The 20,257-nt window shown below is 53.7% G+C and overlaps 1 protein-coding gene across 4 annotated transcripts in view; it reads right to left on the bottom strand.

The window, feature by feature from the left end:
• DPP3 (dipeptidyl peptidase 3) overlaps positions 1-20,257 on the bottom strand; it is a 37,178-nt gene that overhangs the window by 7,811 nt on the left and 9,110 nt on the right. For all 4 annotated transcript variants that reach the window (XM_011235494.3, XM_011235495.3, XM_011235497.3 and 1 more), the window contains exons 3-16: positions 18,243-18,332; positions 17,559-17,696; positions 16,961-17,035; positions 16,256-16,349; positions 9,932-10,062; positions 9,689-9,819; positions 9,556-9,614; positions 6,323-6,517; positions 6,031-6,143; positions 5,600-5,692; positions 4,158-4,220; positions 3,935-4,059; positions 3,699-3,819; positions 2,455-2,634 (exon numbers count right to left, since the gene is read on the bottom strand). In XM_011235494.3, the coding sequence (XP_011233796.1) occupies positions 2,455-2,634; positions 3,699-3,819; positions 3,935-4,059; positions 4,158-4,220; positions 5,600-5,692; positions 6,031-6,143; positions 6,323-6,517; positions 9,556-9,614; positions 9,689-9,819; positions 9,932-10,062; positions 16,256-16,349; positions 16,961-17,035; positions 17,559-17,696; positions 18,243-18,332 (1,608 nt within the window). The remainder of the gene's footprint in view (positions 1-2,454; positions 2,635-3,698; positions 3,820-3,934; positions 4,060-4,157; positions 4,221-5,599; positions 5,693-6,030; positions 6,144-6,322; positions 6,518-9,555; positions 9,615-9,688; positions 9,820-9,931; positions 10,063-16,255; positions 16,350-16,960; positions 17,036-17,558; positions 17,697-18,242; positions 18,333-20,257) is intronic.

Below are 20,257 nucleotides of genomic sequence, written 5' to 3'. Positions count from 1 at the left end.
TGAAGCCTCTCCTTCTGGAAATGTCTTCGTCCTCCCTACTTGCTATCTCCTTGCTGTGCTCTTGGCTTTTGCTAGGGGGCTGATAAGACAAAGAGCCACACCAACGATGCTTCCATATTCCATGCGTCCTGTAAAGCTATTGCTGAGGAGACTGTCTGTCCTGCTGAACGATTCCTCTTACACAGAGACCCAACTGGCTCAGTCCCTCGAATGGGACACTCTGTGCTTGTTCGATACTCAGTCCCAGTTCATCATCGGACTAGGACTTGGCAGATTTGATTCTTTCATCCAGTAGGACTTATTATTATTAACAAACTACTTCAGAATAATTCAAGATAGAGAGAAAAGTTGCAAAGATAGAACAGAGTTTGCATATGCCCCTTGCCCAGTTTCTCCTGTTGTTAACACTGTATAAAACTGGTGCATTACTATCAGCTAAACTCTAGGCTTTTTTAAATTTCACTAGTTGTCCCATTAATGACCTTTTTCTATTCCAGATCCAAGACCCATACTGCATTTTGCATCTACTGATTTTTTTATTTTAAGATTTTATTTATTTATTTGACAGAGAGAGAGACAGCCAGCGAGAGAGGGAACACAAGCAGGGGGAGTGGGAGAGGAAGAAGCAGGCTCACAGGGGAGGAGCCTGACGTGGGGCTCGATCCCATAACGCTGGGATCACGCCCTGAGCCGAAGGCAGACGCTTAACCGCTGTGCCACCCAGGCGCCCCTGATTTTTTTTTTTTAAGATTTTATTCATTTGAGAGAGAGAGAGCAGGGCGAGGAGCAGAGGGAAACGAAGAGGGAGAGAATCTCCAGCAGACTCCATGCTGAGTGCACAGCCTGATGCGGGGCTCAATCCCAGGACCCTGAGATCATGACCTGAGCCGAAATCAAGAGTTGGACACAACCTACTGAGCCACCCAGGAGCCCCTGCTTCTACTGATTTTTTTTAAGTTTTATTTATCTGAGAGAGAGAGCAGAGTGACAGAGCACATGAGTGGGGGGAGTGGGAGAGGGAGAAGCAAGCTCCCCACTGAGCAGGGAGCCTGATGCAGGGCTCGATCCCAGGATCCTGGGATCATGACCTGAGCCGAAGACAGATGCTCAACCTACTGAGTCACCTGATTTTTAATTTCTTTTTTTTCTTTTTAAAGATTTTATTTATTTATTTGACAGAGATAGAGACAGCCAGCGAGAGAGGGAACACAAGCAGGGGGAGTGGGAGAGGAAGAAGCAGGCTCATAGCAGAAGAGCCTGATGTGGGGCTCGATCCCATAACGCCGGGATCACGCCCTGAGCCAAAGGCAGACGCTTAACCACTGTGCCACCCAGGCGCCCCCTGATTTTTAATTTCTGATTTTATTTTACTTTAATGGCCAAACACATAACTTTTATTAAAAAATGCGTTAAATCCTTTCTGAAAACAGCTGGGAGTATCATCATGGAGATATTTGCTGAACTGAAGGCTGGGCCTTCTATCGGTTGAAAAAGCCGGCAGGACCCAGTTCCAATGGAAGGTACTGCACAGTGAAGAGCGGGCCTTGAGTGGTTCTCAAACTTTGCTGAACGTCAGACTCACCTGGCAGGCAGGTGAACATGCAGATTCCTGGGCCCTGCTCTCACAATTTCTGAATCCGGTCTGGGGTGGTGCCCAGGAATCTGCATTTGTTGGCTGCTTCTGGGTGATGCTGATGCTGCCAGTCCATGGGCCACACCTAATGTCACACTGGCTTGGATTCGCAACATTCTATTTGCTCAGTATGTTGTGTCATTTGCTTCCTGCCTGGTGAGGCAGGGGATGTATCCCATTTAACAGATGAGAAAAGTGGGGCCCAGCAAAGCAGAGTTTGTTTGCCCCAATTACATGGCTGGTTAATACTGACATCAGAACCCCAAAAGGTCCCAACTCTAAGCATTCCTACGTAGGAGGGAAGCCAGGGCCATGCTGACCACTGTCCTTCACCCACTAAGCTCCAGGCCTCCTTCTGTCCCTCAACCCACAAAGCTCATTCCAGTCTCCAAACCAGACTTTGTGCTTTCTGTTTCTTCTGCTCTTAGACCTTCTCATAGCTGGTTCCTGCCTGGCACTCAAATTGCAGCTTAAACGCCATCTCCTCCAGGAAGCCTTCCCTGACCACCCAGGCTAAGGAGGCTCTGCATTCCTTTCCCCTCTAATCTCATTTGCTATCGTAACACCAAGTTTTATTGTCTTTACAGCTCTTGTCATGATTTGAAATCATCTCATTCACTATTGTTTACACATTCACTACAACATAAGAAACTGCTTACAACTTATGCTCAGTGCCTGGCATATGGTAACACTTAGTATACACACTTGTCTGATGGATGAATGAATGAATGAACAATCGAACGGATGATCAGAAGGCTACGAGGCAGTGCTCGAGGGTGGGGAGACAGGGTGAGGCTGGCGGGCAAGAGGGCTCCACTTACCTGAAGTTTCCTCAGGAACCGCTCCAGGGCGGGCTTGCCCACAGGCCGGATCTTGTTGCGGTCAAGGCGGACCCGGGCATCTGGGCGCCCATCAGCGCCTGTGGTGGGGGTGACAGTAACGAGTCCCTCGCCAGCCTCCAGCAAGACCCTCAGGATCACAAACCGGGCCTGCATGTGAGCCTGCCGGAGCCAAGAAGAAAGGAATCATTTATATCCCTGAGATAAGACACATCAGAAGCTTGGTTCAAAGCCTGATATATAGTACGTGCTCATTAATTGTCGATTATTCTCACCACTTTCCTCACTCTGTGGGTCTTTTCTGCCTATTCCTCTCCCCTTAAATGCTTCCACCCCTCTCCGCTCACAAGGGAAGGCAGGCTGCCCTGGGAAACAGGAAGGCCATTTCCAGGCAGATCCCAGAGCCCTGTGCTTCCCTTACCAACCACCATGCCCTTCGCTGCTCCAGAGCCCACTCTGCTGATAGCAGATACAATCCAGGTCACCAAGCACGTTCTCTTCTACAATCTTGTTTGCATTCAACAGTGGGACCAAGTGGGCATCATGAACCCCAGTTTACAGATGACAAAACAGAGCCCCAGAGAGGTGAAGTGTCACACAGGGTCACACCGTTGTTAAGGGAGATCAAGGTCTCAGACCTAAGTTTCCCGACTCTAAAACGTGTGTTGTTCTGATGACATAAGATTGCCTCCTCCAAACATACTTGTATGACTTTTAAGAACATTCCTATTGTTCACCCTATTTCCAAAGTACATGTCATAACCGAGCAGCCTAGCCTAACAGCTCTGGAGGCAGACTGCTTGGATTGGAATCCTGGCTCTGCTACTTACCAGCAAGTTACTCAATCTCTTTGTGCCTCAATTTCCTCATCTCTAAAGTGAGAGTAATAATAGCACCTACCTCCTGGGGTTGACACAGGGAACAAAGAGTTAATTCAGTGCTTAGAACCGTGTGTGGCTGAGTTAAGTCTGACACAAGTCAGCTATTACCAGTCGTAGTAAAATCACCTAATTTGATTTGCCCTGAGAGGTGAGCCGGGAGATTATCACTCCCATTGCACAGACAGGGACACTGAGGCTCACAACAGTGTGACTTACCCCCATAAGCAGTGGAGTCTGGGATTAAACCCAGTTCATGTGCCTCTTAGGGAGATGTGGTTGTCCCATCCCTACACCTAGAATCCTGACCTTGGCCCCCGCGGCAGGCCTCCCCCTGCTGGCTCCCACCTGTCTCCAGCTGGAGGCCTCCGGGGTGTAGAACTCCAGAGCGAGCAGCCCAGCCCGAGCCATGTTGAGCCAGTTCACGTAGATCACATCTTCCGCATCAGCCCCCTCGAAGCCAAAGATCCTGGCGGAGGGACAGGGAGGTGGCAGGGGCAGTCAGAGGCTGCCTGGGTCCTGACCCCCGCCAGTGCGCCCTCTGTCCACAAGGGAGGCCCACCCCCCCCGCCTGCGGCCCGTACTCCAGCACTTGGGGGTCGAGGCAGAGGTAGAGGCCCACACTTTCAGCGCGGCATTCTTCGTAGCTAGAGGCGATGGTGCTGAACTTGCTGTCCCAGGTCTCCCCGCTCCGGTACCAGCTCTGAATCTGGGAGGGGAGGCCCAGGAAGTAGGCTCAGGGGCAGCTGCCACCCCAGCCAGGCCCCGCCTCCCAGTCCCGGGGGGCTCCGGCGAGGCCGCCCTCACCTGCTCCCCCGTCTCTGGGTTGATCACTGCCTCCTGGTCGAAGTTAAATGCTCCTTTCTCGTCCTGCGGAAGAGTCAGGACATGGGGCAAGTGAGGGAAAGGTGCCTCTATCCCAGCCCAGTACTTCAGCCCGGGGATTTGAGTGCCATCCGTGTGCTGCCGCCTCTGAACCGGAGTCCTGTGACCCTGGCTGCCCTCTCAGAGCCCCCAGCCACGTGAAAACCCAGCCCCGGGATCTCCGGACCCCAGACATGTACCAGTGGATGGGCTAGAAAGCTTGGCTGCTGCCCCCCTACATGCTTCCCAGCCCCTCTCCCCACGCTGGCAGAGACCACAGCCTGGGATTCTCTACCTCCGATAAGCATCAGTCTTGTGATCCACTCCGTGTGCCAAGTGTCTTTTATGCACCATCCATTTATTCCTCACAACCCCACCCCCCCGGAAGGTTCTATTACCCCACTTCACAAAGGAGGGAAATGAGGCCCAGTGACTGTGAGCCCCAAAGTGGAATCAGAGCACATAACCTCCACACACGCTATCTCTTGACAGTAAACCCATTTCCAGAGGGCCTACTGTATCAGGCAAGCCCTAGGGATTTGCTTTTATTCCTCAGGATGGCCCGTATGATAGCGGTCAGGGTCCCTGCTTGACAGAGGGGCCAACTGAGGCTCAGTAAGGAGAACTGACTTGTGCAAGGACACAGAGTGGCCACATTTGTTCCCACGTCCCTTGACTTCAAAGCTTGGACAAGGCCCAGGGCCAGGCTACTGCCCCCATTCGCTGCTCTCTGAATTGTCCTGACCTCCAGCCCCTCCTGACTCAGGGACGTGCTCCACCTTGCAGGGAGCAGACCCAAACCAGAACCCCGCTCTCTCTGATGTCCTGGCCCTGCCCGCCTCTGGTCATCTCGTCTGTGCATTTCCGTGCTAGGGTTCCTTAATGGGCTCTCCTCAGCCTGGTAGAAAGGCTGTCTGTCTTCTTTATATTTCCTAAGTGGGTGTCACAGGGGCTCCAGCCACTCTGGTTGGCAGGAAGGGGCTGTTCTCGCGAGAAGCGACTCACTCCTTATTAATACCTGGAAAGGTACAGGTTTTCCAGGGAATAGTAGTCCAAAGACAGACCATGCCGCAGCCTCAGGACTGGGAGCCTGCAGAGACTGCCCTTCAGAGCCTCCCTGTCCCTGGGGCTGGCTGAGTCACACCTCCAGGGCAGGCTTCCTTGGCCTGAGCCAAGCCATTCCTCCAGTGCAGGTGACCTCAGCTGGACTGTCCTGCGGGCCTTGCACCCTTGGGGCTCCCGGGGCATCTCGGGAGAGGGTGAGATAGGAACTTCCCTCCTTTAGGGGCCATTTTCCCCACCTGATCCAAAGCCCCTGAGGGCAAAGACAAAGAGCTTCGCCCTGGGCAGGTGGATCATGGGGGAGGGGAGCTGCCAGGTCTCACCTGCACGAAGAGCTTGCCGCTGCCGTGGCCCAGCAGCTCATGCAGTCCCACCTGCACATCAAAGGAGGGCCCCTTCCAGCGGATGTACAGGTCCTGCCAAGACAAGCAGAGGCCCATGCTATCCGGCCCACAACAGCCACACAGCCTGCTGATGCCACCGCTGCCAAGCTGAGGGCCTGTGGCCTCCTTCCTGCCAGGATCCATGGGGCCCCCGCTCGGCCCATCTCATCCTTGCAACCACCTGGAGGAAAGGGACTGCTTCCATGGTCTGGCAGGTGAGCCAACAGGCCAAGTGTCAGGGCCACCAGGCCAGGAAGTGGCAGAGCCAGGACGGCAGCCGTGCTCTTCCCTCTCCATGCACTGGGCTCCCAGCCTTCGTGTGTTCGCCGTCAGGCCAGGCCTGCCCCCAACCTTGGGCTGCCGGTGCCCACCTTGTCCTCCTCCTCCAGGAAGGTCAGCTTCTCCCGCTGCGTGGCATAGGCCACAGCCAGCACGTTCCCCAGCGACACATTCTTGAAGCCATCCGTCTGCCGCAGGTCGTCATCTGGAGAAGGTGGGGAGAGAACCAGGGAAAAGACACAAAAATCAAGGGCCATGGATAAGGAGTCTAGACAAGAGGATGGGGCTGGGCCGGAGAACTGAGCGGGGCACGTGGCCAGGACAACGGTGCGCAGGGGGAGGGGTGACTCGTAGGGGCCACTGTTGCGGCTTGAGGAAGCTCACAGTTGGGGATGTTGATGCCAGCAGGGATGCCAGAGCCAGAGAAGGTGAGAACGTCCAGGGAGGTGAAGTCGGGGGTGAGGAACTTGTCCTTCTCGAAGGCCGGGGGCCAGGGCAACTCCTTCAGCAGCTGTTCTGCACTTGCCACCAGGCACTCAAACTTGGCGCTCATGGCCTTGTTCACCATGGCCACAAAGCCTGTAGGGACGGAGGTGGGCTGTGGGCTGGCAGGGCTCAGGAGGGGTCCCGTACCCCACTCAACTCCACGACGCCTCCAGCCATCACGCAGGTACTCGTGTCTGCTGCGTGCAGTACCCTTTGCGGGCCAGTGGGGAGAACAGGGACCCAGGCCTGGCCCCGCCTTCGTGGAGGTCACTGGGGTGGGTGGGATGTAGAGAAGACTTCACTGGGTAACATCTGAGATGGATCTTAAAGGAGATGGCAGGGAGCACACAGATGGTGGTGGGTGAAGGTCAGATCCCCAGTGGAAGGGACTGCATGAGCAAAATACACGTTCTTCCTTTGGGGGCGACTGAACTGTCCTGCATGGCTAGAGCATCCGGCTTGTGAGGTGGTGACTGAGGCAGCTACGCAGGAGGCCTGGGACTGATCCTTTTAGGTTTAATGTAGTCGGGGATCCTAACTTCCGTTCCCAAAGTTGCACTCCATAAAATGCAGTTTCTATGAGAGCCTTCATAAAGAAAGGGCTTCCTGGTCAAAAAAGTTCGGATAATACTATATGCTCTATCTCTAATTTCTTAGAGATTCCTAACGTACATTTGCATAGTAGAGGTACTGAAGAGTCCTGCAGGCAAGACCCCTTGCTGCTTAGCACTGAACCCTTCTTGGTGTAATTCCTGTGAACCCTTCTTGGTGTAATTCCTACATGAACTATACCTTGGAAAGGCCTGGCCTAGACTACTGCGTGGTCAGGCTCCTGCAAAGAATGGATTAACTTGGCCAAGGGTTAGACTTGGTTAGACTTGGCAAAGTCTCCCGGTCTGGAGCCACTGTGTCAGGTGGGACGGATGTATCAGGTCGGGAAGACAGGACGATTAAAACAGCAAAGAAGAAAAAGCAACCTCCGGGATTGGTTAAATAAATTAGGGGGCAGATATGACGGCACACCATGCAACCGTTAGACATGGTGCAACAGCAGATGTCATGGGAATTTATAACATTACGCAGCTATTAAAAAGAACATGCGGGGGGCGCGCCTGGGTGGCTCAGTCAGTTAAACATCTGCCTTCGGCTCAGGTCACGCTCTCAGGGTCCTGGGATCGAGCCCTGCATTGGGCTCCCTGCTCCGCGGGGAGTCTGCCTCTCCCTCTCCCTCTGTGCTTTCTCGCTCTCTCTCAAGCAAATCAATAAAATCCTTAAAAAAGAAAAAGAACAGGAGGGGAGTCTGGCTGGTTCAGTCGGGAGAGCATCTGACCTTTGATCTCAGGGTCATGAGTTCAAGCTCCACATCGGGCGTGGAGCCTACTTAAAAAAATAAACAAATAAGTAAAAATAAAAAGAACGTGGTAAGTCTATATGTACTGATATGAAAGTATATCTAAAATATTCAGTGAAAAAATCAAGTGGCAGAACAATCCATAGAAGAATCTCATCTAGCTGGACAAGTTAAAAGTTTCGTGTGTGTGCTTAAACAAAGCTGTGGAAAGATCTGTCCTCAACCGTGTGAACCGTGGTGACCTCTGGAGGGGAGTGTCACAGGGACCGAATTCACATTTTATCCTACATACTTCTGTCTTGTTCCAATTACTTACAACAAACATGGATTTTTAAATCACACACACACACATATTTTTAAGCGTTTATAGCTCTATATAAAAACAAAAAACAGGGGCGCCTGGGTGGCTCAGTTGGTTGAGCGGCCGACTCTTGGTTTCAGCTCAGGTCATGATCTCAGGTCCTGGGATCAGGCCCAAAGTCAGGCTCCGTGCTCAGCCAGGGAGTCTGCTTGTGGGTTCTCTCTCTCCCTCTGCTCCCCCCCCACCAGCTTGCACTCTATCTTGAAAATAAATAAATAGATAAATCTTAAAATAAATAAATAAATAAAAACACACGCAAAAAACCGCACAAGGTACACTCCCAATTTTAACCTTGAGATAGGAGCAATTGCGGATGATTTTTTTTAATGTATTTTCAAAATTTGTGACCGTGAACAAGAACTACTTTTCCTTTTTTTTTTTTTTTAAGATTTTATTTTTAAGTAATCTCTACACCCAGTGTGGGGCTCGAACTCACAACCCCGAGATCAAGAGTCGCACACTCTACTGACTGAGCCAGCCAGGCGCCCCTGGACTACTTTTCTAATAACTACAATGAGTTAGGTAAAGAGTCTCTGAGATCAAGGCTGCTTAGGACGTTCTGGGGTCTTGGCCCTCAGAGAGGCCTGGAGAATCAGGACCCAGGCAGGGAAGCTGCAGGTGTGCACACCGTCCTCCCCTCTGGCCCCTGCACCACCTGTGCCCTGGGCCTGCATCTTTGGGCTCAGATCTAAGCTCCCCACCGGCTGCTGGGGCGGTCCTCTCTCCTCCCAGGCTAATCTCTCTGGCTTCCAGCAGTTGGATGCTCCAGATTCTGTCCCCAGGGCTAGGGAGGATAAGGCTGGGCACTAAAGTCTAAATCCTCAGATGGATGCCCTGCCTCGCACAGGGGGGTCCGGCGGGGGTATGGATATAGGCATGGGGGGCCAAGGCGGCTTCCCACCTGCCCTGGGATGACAGCAGCCAAGCCAAGTTCACAATCATGATGTCAATTACACTCCCATACACCCAGGACCTTTTATGTGCCTGGCGTTGTGCTGAGCAGCCTGCATATGATACCTCATTTCCCACGACACCCAGAGGGAGTGACCGATGCTCAGATATGGGGTTTACCCAGCTGGGCAGTCACACAGCTGGTGAGTGGCAAAGCTAGGCTTGGAATGGCAGAGGCCTGTGCCCGGATCAGACAGCAGAGGCAGCACAGCGAGGTGGCTCAGAGCCAAGGTGCCAGTCTGGGCCAACAACTATGCCTCGGTAACCACTTCTGTAAAGTGAGGATACCAATTGTCATGGGAGGACAGTGTCCAAACGAGCTCCTATACCTAAGTGCCCAGTGCCTGGTAAATCGTCAACACTGGTTCTGGTTATTTGTATTATTATTGCCAAGTGGGGAGGGGAGAACCCTCAGGGAACATGGGATAAGCATTTGCAAGCTGACCCCCCCCTCCTCCCAGAAGTTACCTTCAAACTCTCCACGGGAACCAAAAGGGTCTCGGTAGCTCTCGATGAACCCGATGTAACTGGGGGAGTAAAGGGCAGAGATGGAAGAGGGGCAGGCAGGGGGGCGCAGCCGGGGTGAAGGCTGGTGCCTCACCTCTCCACGATGGGGCCTTTGTCCTGTATCCAGAAGCGGGAGCCCCTCTTGTGGGCCTCGATGGAGCCCTGGGTGAAACTTTCTATGTAATGAGCCAGCATCTGTTCCTGCCGACTGTTGGCTGCATACGCCTGGGGGTGAGCAGGGGTCGGTCAACCTCTGGCCACCTACCCACCCTGACGCCTGTCTTTGCTGCCCAGAGGGATCTGGAGCTTGCACACCTCAGCCCCCAGCCAGCCTTACCTTGGCCTTCTCCAGATGCTCCACCACCTTTTGGAGGATAGGTGCATAGTCCCCCCGAGTCACCTGGAAATGGCTCCCCCGGAATTCGTAGCTCTTCAGCTTGGAAGTCATTTCAGAATGCAGAGCAGGCTCTGAGGGGAGAAGGATCGCTCAGGGAAAAGGCTAGTGTAAGACACCCCAGCAAGCTTCTCACTGTGACACCCTTACCCTAAGATCTTCAATGACTCCCCACTGCCTACAGAAATTAGTATAAACTTTCACTTTCGAAAAATATATAGATTACATAATAGGAAATGTTCTAAGTGCTTTACACATGTTAACTCATTTAAGCTTCACATCAACTCTGGGGAAGAGTTATCTCTGTTGTACAGATGGGGAAACTAAGGCACAGAGAGTTAAAGTAAGTTTCCAAAGGTCACATGGGCAGCAAGGGGCAGAACAGGATTCAAACTTAGGGTGGCAAACTGTATTTAGAAAGACAGTCATCCCTGAAATGTAAGGAGCCTTATAAGGAGACGAGAGGGTGAACAGGAAGTAGGAGACACAATGAGAGAAGACGCTGGAGAGGTGAGGAGGGGGACGGGAGCCAAGGAAAGCAAGCCACCTCTAGAAGCTGAGCTGAGGGAGGCGAGGACACAGATTGGCCCCTGGAGGCTCCAGAACGAGCTGGAGCCTTGTTTCAGACTTCGGGCCCCCAAACAGTAACCATGCATCTGTGTCGTCTCGTGCCGGCACATCCAGGGTGACCCGCTGTGTTCTGCTTGTCGCTTACCAGTAGGATCTGCTTCTAGGTATGTCGTAAAAAAGAAAGGACGACCACAGTATCTCCCACCCCTCAATGTGACATCCTGCATCAGGATGCGGGGGCTCTCTGCCCTCCTCCTGACATGGGGCAGGCTTGTGACTCCAGGAGAAGTGACGCCATGGGGCTGCCGAGGCCAGGTCATGCAAGGTGCCACAGCTTCTGTCCGGCTCTCTCGGAGTGCTCCCTTGTGGAGGCCCGCCAACATGAGCCACGTGAAGAAGCCACGTGGGGCGCTATGGCCCAGGGCCCCTGCTGACAGCTAGCATCTTCCCCCATGCGTGGGAATGAGTGAGCCCCTGGCTGCTGATGGCACCCCAGGCTCCGAGGCCCCCCGGCTGAGGTCTCGGATGTTGTCACCAAGCAAAAGCTGCTCCTATCGTGCCCCATCCCAATTCCGGACCCAGAGTCTGTGAGTGTGAAGAGGTGGGTGTATATCACTGAATTTGGGGGGCATCTGTGCACAGCGAGAGGTAACACAACAGGTGCACTCAGGCAGCCTGGCTCCCGCCACACCATCAAGCACCGTCGTATACACAGGAGACGATACGGGAGTACGGGCTCGCCTTATATTCCAGTGTGATCTGCTCCTGTTCCCAGGAGCCCGGTATCCTTTTCCTTAGTCAAATCCAACAACATGCCAGTCACTACACTTTCCCTCCACCATGCTCTGAGGCTCACACCGTTCCCTCCAGCAGGGTTCCAGTGCCGTCTTCGTCTAGCCCCACACCACAGATCTGAATGTCTACCAAGTGCGAGCCACAGGGGAGACAGCAGTCAGTGAAACACACAATTCTTCCTCCTCTTGAGGAGCCCGTAGTCAATAACAACAAAAAAGCCTGGGAAATTAGGGGGTGTGCCGATGGGAAAAGAGAATGAAAGTCACGGAAAGACAGGCAGGGTCCTGAAGAAGGTGATGCCCAGGCACGGCCTAGACGATGAGGTGTTCATCACGTGAATGTGAGGGAGGACATGGAGGTGGGAAAGGGGACAGACCGTGCAAAGTTCTGGACAGTGTATGTGCAAAGTTCTGGACAGTGTATGTAACAACACGGGGTTTTCAGGGGACTGTAAACTGCTGAGCACGGCTGGGGCACAGAGTCTAAGTGGGAGGCCAGTGGGGGTTATGAGGCTGGGGGCTGGGAAGTGGAAAAGGGAGGGCCAGGTTGCAAAGGTCCTCACAGGGGCCTGGATATTTCAGTCCACACTGCATGCATTTCCCTCTCACCTGGTAACAGACCCCAATTTTCCTCCGAGAAACCCCCTCTCCCCACCTCCAATTCAGGTGCGTGGGAGGGGCTGACCTCATCACCTGGCTCTAACGTAGGCTTGGGATCAGGGTTCAGACAATCAGAGATCTATCTGTCTCCTGACCATAGGCATCGGTTCACAGATAAATACGGGACCCAAAATAGAGAAACTAGAGCCACTCCCAGACCTTATTGAAGAAACTTCTGGGAGCAAAGGGCCCTCTTTCTGCTGGAGTGGCCAGGCTGGTGACTATCAGGCCCTGTGTGGGAGGAACACGCCATGGATGAAGTGAGAGAGTGGAGCCCCGAGACAGAGAGAGAAATCTCTTGGAATACGGTCCAAGCAGCTGGGTCCAGCTGTGCTTGAAGCCATCCCACTCCAGGCTTCATTACCCAAGCCTGTTAAGTCCCCTTCTGTTTTAGGCAAACTTGCCATAGATTCTTCACTTGCCAAGAGTTCTGAATGGTAGAGCCCTCGGAGGTGGATTTGGGCTTTGCCCTGAGGGAACCCTGAGAGATACTGAGGAAGCAGACTCCAGTATGTTCGCCATCTCCCCCTTTCTGTGTTTTCCCAAACCTCCAAGACCCATAAGGTCACTTCTTCCACTAAGCCTTCACTGATGTGCAGTTTGGATTTCTCTTCTAGCCTGTCATGGGGCAGGTGGCCCAGCCTCTGTTCCCACTGTTCACACAGATTGTTACCTTTTGTGTCACTGCCTGAAGGATGGGGACTGTCAGAGGCTTGCGGCAGTAACATCCACCAAGTGGCATGGAGCCCCTCTCCCTGTCCTCATGTTTCCCCCCAAATCTTTACTGTTGCACCCAGCACCGGGGCTAGGGTCCCCTCACAGGTACCACCGGACGCAGAGCACAGCAGGGAGCACGGCGCCCAGCAGGTCTGCAGTCAACATGTGCCATAACTATCACGACTGTTACTTGCTGCAGGACCCACTAACCCTGTCCCCAGTCTGCCACCCCCACCCCGCCCCCGGGCCGGGAGTGCCGAGGAAGGAGTAGAAGGGGTGAGTGAAGCAGCTCACCCGTGCTGAGCACAGAAGCCAGCCGCACCTCGTAGCAGGCCCTCCCATCCTGGCTGACACCCTTGAAGAGTCGCGTGTTGTAGGCACTGAGGTTCTGGAAAAGACCAGGGCAGGGTTTGGGGAAGAAGAGTAAGGCCAGAGGGGACTGCAAGGTGGGAGGAGAGAAGGGGGTTCACACTCAGGAGACAAGGTACAGAGGGAAGCAGGCCAGGTCCTCCAGGGGATCCTGCCTGAGTCCGCTGCGATGGGGAGAGAGCAGGTGGGCCGGCCACGGCCAGGCTCTCCCGCTCTGCTCGATACGCTGAGCACTAACGTTTATGAAGCACTGCCGCCACTGTGCCAGCTGACCCAGGGCCACGGGAGGCAGCAGACGTGGAAACTGCTTACACAGCTGCTGGGAGGTACACCCCACCAGTGGACCCCAGGCCCTAATCAGAAGCGTCTCTGATGTTCTGGACTGTCCTGCCCTGAGGCTGTCACGAAGGCCTTAAGCCTGGGGCGGGCAGGGGCGGCTTCACCACTGGCACGTGTGGGACCCTCTTCCTCGCTGGAGTCAGGCCAACTCTTAGACAAGGATTCCCAAGTCTTTTCTACTTCAAACACCCAAGATACTGTGTCTCTGGACCCACGCTGAGACCCGGGAGCGGGTGCCAGCGTTGAGGGGGCCCTGTCAAACCACTGTCCCGAGTTCCCCAACCCTCAAACCTGTGAGTCCAGAAAGTCTTGGGCCAGTTTGGCATCTTCCATGGTACAATCCCCAGAGAAGTAGGTGGTAATTCCCTGTAGGAGAAAGGGACAGATGGGAAGGGGAACAGCCACGGTCAGGACACATCGCCCCAGCCCCTGGCTTCCCGCACCTCNTCTCGTGCCGGCACATCCAGGGTGACCCGCTGTGTTCTGCTTGTCGCTTACCAGTAGGATCTGCTTCTAGGTATGTCGTAAAAAAGAAAGGACGACCACAGTATCTCCCACCCCTCAATGTGACATCCTGCATCAGGATGCGGGGGCTCTCTGCCCTCCTCCTGACATGGGGCAGGCTTGTGACTCCAGGAGAAGTGACGCCATGGGGCTGCCGAGGCCAGGTCATGCAAGGTGCCACAGCTTCTGTCCGGCTCTCTCGGAGTGCTCCCTTGTGGAGGCCCGCCAACATGAGCCACGTGAAGAAGCCACGTGGGGCGCTATGGCCCAGGGCCCCTGCTGACAGCTAGCATCTTCCCCCATGCGTGGGAATGAGTGAGCCCCTGGCTGCTGATGGCACCCCAGGCTCCGAGGCCCCCCGGCTGAGGTCTCGGATGTTGTCACCAAGCAAAAGCTGCTCCTATCGTGCCCCATCCCAATTCCGGACCCAGAGTCTGTGAGTGTGAAGAGGTGGGTGTATATCACTGAATTTGGGGGGCATCTGTGCACAGCGAGAGGTAACACAACAGGTGCACTCAGGCAGCCTGGCTCCCGCCACACCATCAAGCACCGTCGTATACACAGGAGACGATACGGGAGTACGGGCTCGCCTTATATTCCAGTGTGATCTGCTCCTGTTCCCAGGAGCCCGGTATCCTTTTCCTTAGTCAAATCCAACAACATGCCAGTCACTACACTTTCCCTCCACCATGCTCTGAGGCTCACACCGTTCCCTCCAGCAGGGTTCCAGTGCCGTCTTCGTCTAGCCCCACACCACAGATCTGAATGTCTACCAAGTGCGAGCCACAGGGGAGACAGCAGTCAGTGAAACACACAATTCTTCCTCCTCTTGAGGAGCCCGTAGTCAATAACAACAAAAAAGCCTGGGAAATTAGGGGGTGTGCCGATGGGAAAAGAGAATGAAAGTCACGGAAAGACAGGCAGGGTCCTGAAGAAGGTGATGCCCAGGCACGGCCTAGACGATGAGGTGTTCATCACGTGAATGTGAGGGAGGACATGGAGGTGGGAAAGGGGACAGACCGTGCAAAGTTCTGGACAGTGTATGTGCAAAGTTCTGGACAGTGTATGTAACAACACGGGGTTTTCAGGGGACTGTAAACTGCTGAGCACGGCTGGGGCACAGAGTCTAAGTGGGAGGCCAGTGGGGGTTATGAGGCTGGGGGCTGGGAAGTGGAAAAGGGAGGGCCAGGTTGCAAAGGTCCTCACAGGGGCCTGGATATTTCAGTCCACACTGCATGCATTTCCCTCTCACCTGGTAACAGACCCCAATTTTCCTCCGAGAAACCCCCTCTCCCCACCTCCAATTCAGGTGCGTGGGAGGGGCTGACCTCATCACCTGGCTCTAACGTAGGCTTGGGATCAGGGTTCAGACAATCAGAGATCTATCTGTCTCCTGACCATAGGCATCGGTTCACAGATAAATACGGGACCCAAAATAGAGAAACTAGAGCCACTCCCAGACCTTATTGAAGAAACTTCTGGGAGCAAAGGGCCCTCTTTCTGCTGGAGTGGCCAGGCTGGTGACTATCAGGCCCTGTGTGGGAGGAACACGCCATGGATGAAGTGAGAGAGTGGAGCCCCGAGACAGAGAGAGAAATCTCTTGGAATACGGTCCAAGCAGCTGGGTCCAGCTGTGCTTGAAGCCATCCCACTCCAGGCTTCATTACCCAAGCCTGTTAAGTCCCCTTCTGTTTTAGGCAAACTTGCCATAGATTCTTCACTTGCCAAGAGTTCTGAATGGTAGAGCCCTCGGAGGTGGATTTGGGCTTTGCCCTGAGGGAACCCTGAGAGATACTGAGGAAGCAGACTCCAGTATGTTCGCCATCTCCCCCTTTCTGTGTTTTCCCAAACCTCCAAGACCCATAAGGTCACTTCTTCCACTAAGCCTTCACTGATGTGCAGTTTGGATTTCTCTTCTAGCCTGTCATGGGGCAGGTGGCCCAGCCTCTGTTCCCACTGTTCACACAGATTGTTACCTTTTGTGTCACTGCCTGAAGGATGGGGACTGTCAGAGGCTTGCGGCAGTAACATCCACCAAGTGGCATGGAGCCCCTCTCCCTGTCCTCATGTTTCCCCCCAAATCTTTACTGTTGCACCCAGCACCGGGGCTAGGGTCCCCTCACAGGTACCACCGGACGCAGAGCACAGCAGGGAGCACGGCGCCCAGCAGGTCTGCAGTCAACATGTGCCATAACTATCACGACTGTTACTTGCTGCAGGACCCACTAACCCTGTCCCCAGTCTGCCACCCCCACCCCGCCCCCGGGCCGGGAGTGCCGAGGAAGGAGTAGAAGGGGTGAGTGAAGCAGCTCACCCGTGCTGAGCACAGAAGCCAGCCGCACCTCGTAGCAGGCCCTCCCATCCTGGCTGACACCCTTGAAGAGTCGCGTGTTGTAGGCACTGAGGTTCTGGAAAAGACCAGGGCAGGGTTTGGGGAAGAAGAGTAAGGCCAGAGGGGACTGCAAGGTGGGAGGAGAGAAGGGGGTTCACACTCAGGAGACAAGGTACAGAGGGAAGCAGGCCAGGTCCTCCAGGGGATCCTGCCTGAGTCCGCTGCGATGGGGAGAGAGCAGGTGGGCCGGCCACGGCCAGGCTCTCCCGCTCTGCTCGATACGCTGAGCACTAACGTTTATGAAGCACTGCCGCCACTGTGCCAGCTGACCCAGGGCCACGGGAGGCAGCAGACGTGGAAACTGCTTACACAGCTGCTGGGAGGTACACCCCACCAGTGGACCCCAGGCCCTAATCAGAAGCGTCTCTGATGTTCTGGACTGTCCTGCCCTGAGGCTGTCACGAAGGCCTTAAGCCTGGGGCGGGCAGGGGCGGCTTCACCACTGGCACGTGTGGGACCCTCTTCCTCGCTGGAGTCAGGCCAACTCTTAGACAAGGATTCCCAAGTCTTTTCTACTTCAAACACCCAAGATACTGTGTCTCTGGACCCACGCTGAGACCCGGGAGCGGGTGCCAGCGTTGAGGGGGCCCTGTCAAACCACTGTCCCGAGTTCCCCAACCCTCAAACCTGTGAGTCCAGAAAGTCTTGGGCCAGTTTGGCATCTTCCATGGTACAATCCCCAGAGAAGTAGGTGGTAATTCCCTGTAGGAGAAAGGGACAGATGGGAAGGGGAACAGCCACGGTCAGGACACATCGCCCCAGCCCCTGGCTTCCCGCACCTCCTCCCAGCAGCCTCTACCCTGCCCTCTCCATCTCTTTCCAGGGGAGAAAACAGTAACACAAATCACACACAGAGGCCCACCTCCAGCCTTCCCACAGCTCTGCTCCAGCCTTTCGCGGCTGGCACACCCTGAGGCTTGCCATGTCCCTCACACCAGGCGGCTGCCAAGTGGCCTCCAGAGGCCGGAAGCCCAGGCTCCCTCCTTTCCCATCTTCCCCTCCTCAGCTCCCTCTAGCTCTCAGCTCTTCTCTTCTCCCCTCCCGCACACACCACCCCAGGATGTCAGAATCAGAAGGGCATTCAGAAAGCATTGCACCCAACTTGCTTCCTAGTTTACAAATGACAACACTGAAGCCCACTGCCTCCTTTTTCGGTACCCTTCCCTCCGTGCCAGGTGACTCCGAAGGATGCCCTCCACTCCCCTGTATGGTTGGGGGGCCTCACCTCCTTCCCCAGCCCAAGGTGTCGAAGCCTCGGCTCCAGAGAGAACATGAGCTCCCCGCAGGTCTGCCAGAGGCTCCTGACTTCTTCCGGGTGCTGTTGAGCCGCCTTACTCCCCAGGATCACACGTTCCAGCTTCTCCTGCAGGGGAAGAGGCCATGGGCTCGGCCACATGGCGCAAGCCTGTCTTCTGCACCCTCCACGCCCACCCCCCGGCTCTTCTCCCTCAGTCGAAGACCTGGCTCAAAGTGCGGCCGATGGACGAGCAGCATCGGCTGTTGCTTGAGAAATGCTGAACCTCAGACCCCCTGTGGACCCGTTCAGTCCGAAGCTGCATTTCAGCAAGACGTCCAGGTAACGTGTGTACGGTGAGTGCTGAGAGCCTGGGGGCAGGAACTGCCTCTGCCCCCAAGGGGCCCAACCTCCACGGTCCCAGTGAGGGACCCACCGTGCCCGGGCCTCTCTACCATCCCCAGTGAAGACATGACCAGGCTCCATTTTTGCAAGTACTTAAGTTCACACAACCTTCTCTTGTGTGCCCTCAGGTCAGCACCGTCAGGAAGAAACACTGCTTTCCCTTTATATGTGAGGAGCGTGGCAGTGACAGTGTCAAGGCTCCGCTTAGGCCCCCACTACCCTCCCGCCAGCCCCAAATTCCTCACCTTCCTCAGCCCTCCCTCAACTCACCTTGGGCAGGCTGGGAACAAACTTGGTGTCACCAAAGGACTTGTAGTTCCCCATGTTGGAGTAGACACCCGCAGCATAGACCAGGAACGCCTGGGGGGAGGTGGGCATCAGAGACCTGGCAGCCCAGTCCCCCACCCCAACCCCACCCCAGGGAGGTTCCTTCCTGAGATGTTAACACCCAGAGGAACCAGTACAGGCGAGGCTGGGAAATCTGGGGGCAGGACCCAGATCCCGGGAGGCCCCCACCCGGCCCCAACATACTTTCACAGACCAATCTTCACACACCCATTGTCCAGCCAAACTGATCTTCTCAGCAGCCCCTAAACACACCAACTCCTTAGTTCCCACTACGCCCAGCACCCTCTCAGCCACCCGCGGACGTGCCACACAACCTCTGAAGCCGAGCTGAAACACCACCTCTGCCTCCTTCTACAGAAAGCCTATCTTGCCCCCAACCAGCCAGGCAGCTGGCACTGGAAGCATCAAATGTTAGAGCTGGAGGGGCCTCGATCATCTGCTTTGTAGCTTTCCAGGCCCAAAACTTGGTCTCCCTTCCTCTGGCAACAAGACCTCAATCTTCCTCTTGGGAAGGGGGGGCTCTCCCTTCCCTGACTCCGGGGGTAAGGCCCAGGCTCAAGCCAGACAGTAAGAGCCCTACCTAGGCAATTTCCTAGTGGCAAAGAACCTCTGTTTTTATACTAGGGATCACTGAGCCTGGAGCCCCTGGAGCTCCCCTGTTGGAGTGAAGAAAGAAAGCAAAGCTGAGAGATGAAGACTGCATCAAAATGGTATCACTGAGCCCCTGAATCCAGCCATGACCAAAGCCTGCCCTAGCCCTGGACTTTTCAATTATGTGAGCCAATAACTCTCACTTTTTCAAAATGGACTTTATGTTTTAGAGTATTTTAGATCCACAGCAAAACTGGGCAGAAAGCATACAGATTTCCCATGTACCTGCTGCCATTATCCTACTTATTTGCAATTCCCTAATGACAGAGGATGTGGAACATCTCTTCACATGCTTGCTTGCCATCTGCATATCTTCTTTGGTAAAGTATCTGTTACAGTCTTTGGCCCATCTAATTGGATAGATTGTGTTCTTGTTGAGTTTTAAGAGTTCTTTATATATTCTGGCTAACAGTCCTTTATCAAATACTATCTTTTGCAAATATTTTTTCCCAGTCTGTGGCTTGATCTTTCATTCTCTTGACAATGTCTTTCACAAAGCAGAACTTTTTAATTATATTGAAGCCCCGCTTATCAACTATTTCTTTACAGATCATACTTGGGGTTGTACCTAAAAGGCATCTCCATACCCAAGGTCATCTAGATTTTCAATGCTATCTTCTGGGAGTTTTACAGTTTTGTATTTAACATTTAAATCTGTGATCCATTTTGAATTAACTTTTGTGAAAGATATAAGGTCCACATCACGTCTGGTCTAGATTCCCTTTCTTTCTTCCTTCCTTCCTTCCTTTTTCTTTCTCTTTCTCTTTCTTTCTCTTTCTCTCTTTCTGTCTCTTTCTTTCTTTCTCTTTCTTTCNAACTTTTGTGAAAGATATAAGGTCCACATCACGTCTGGTCTAGATTCCCTTTCTTTCTTCCTTCCTTCCTTCTTCTTTCTCTTTCTCTTTTTCTTTCTCTCTTTCTCTTTCTTTCTTCTTTCTTTCTTTCTTTCTTTCTTTTTCTTTCTCTTCCTTCCTTCCTTCCTTCCTTCTTTCCTTCCTTCCTTCCTTCCTTTTGCTTGTGGATGTCTGGTTGTTCCAGAACCATTTGCCGAAAAGACTATTTTTACTCCATTGTGTTGTTTTGCTGCTTTGTCAAAGATCAGTTGACCATAGTAATGGGGGTCCATTTCTGGGCTCTTTATTCTATTGCATTGATCTATTTGTCTGCCCTTTTGCCAACACCACAGTCTTGATTACTGTAGCTTCAGAGTAAGTCTTGAAGTTGAGTGGTGCTGAGCCTCACTCTTTCCCCAATATTGTGTTGAAAATAAAATAATTTGCTGGGAT

Source organism: Ailuropoda melanoleuca, chromosome 16, assembly GCF_002007445.2.
Source record: "Ailuropoda melanoleuca isolate Jingjing chromosome 16, ASM200744v2, whole genome shotgun sequence".
NCBI lineage: Eukaryota > Metazoa > Chordata > Mammalia > Carnivora > Ursidae > Ailuropoda > Ailuropoda melanoleuca.
Note: the sequence above shows the minus strand (reverse complement) of the source record. Positions and strands in the feature narration are given on the sequence as shown.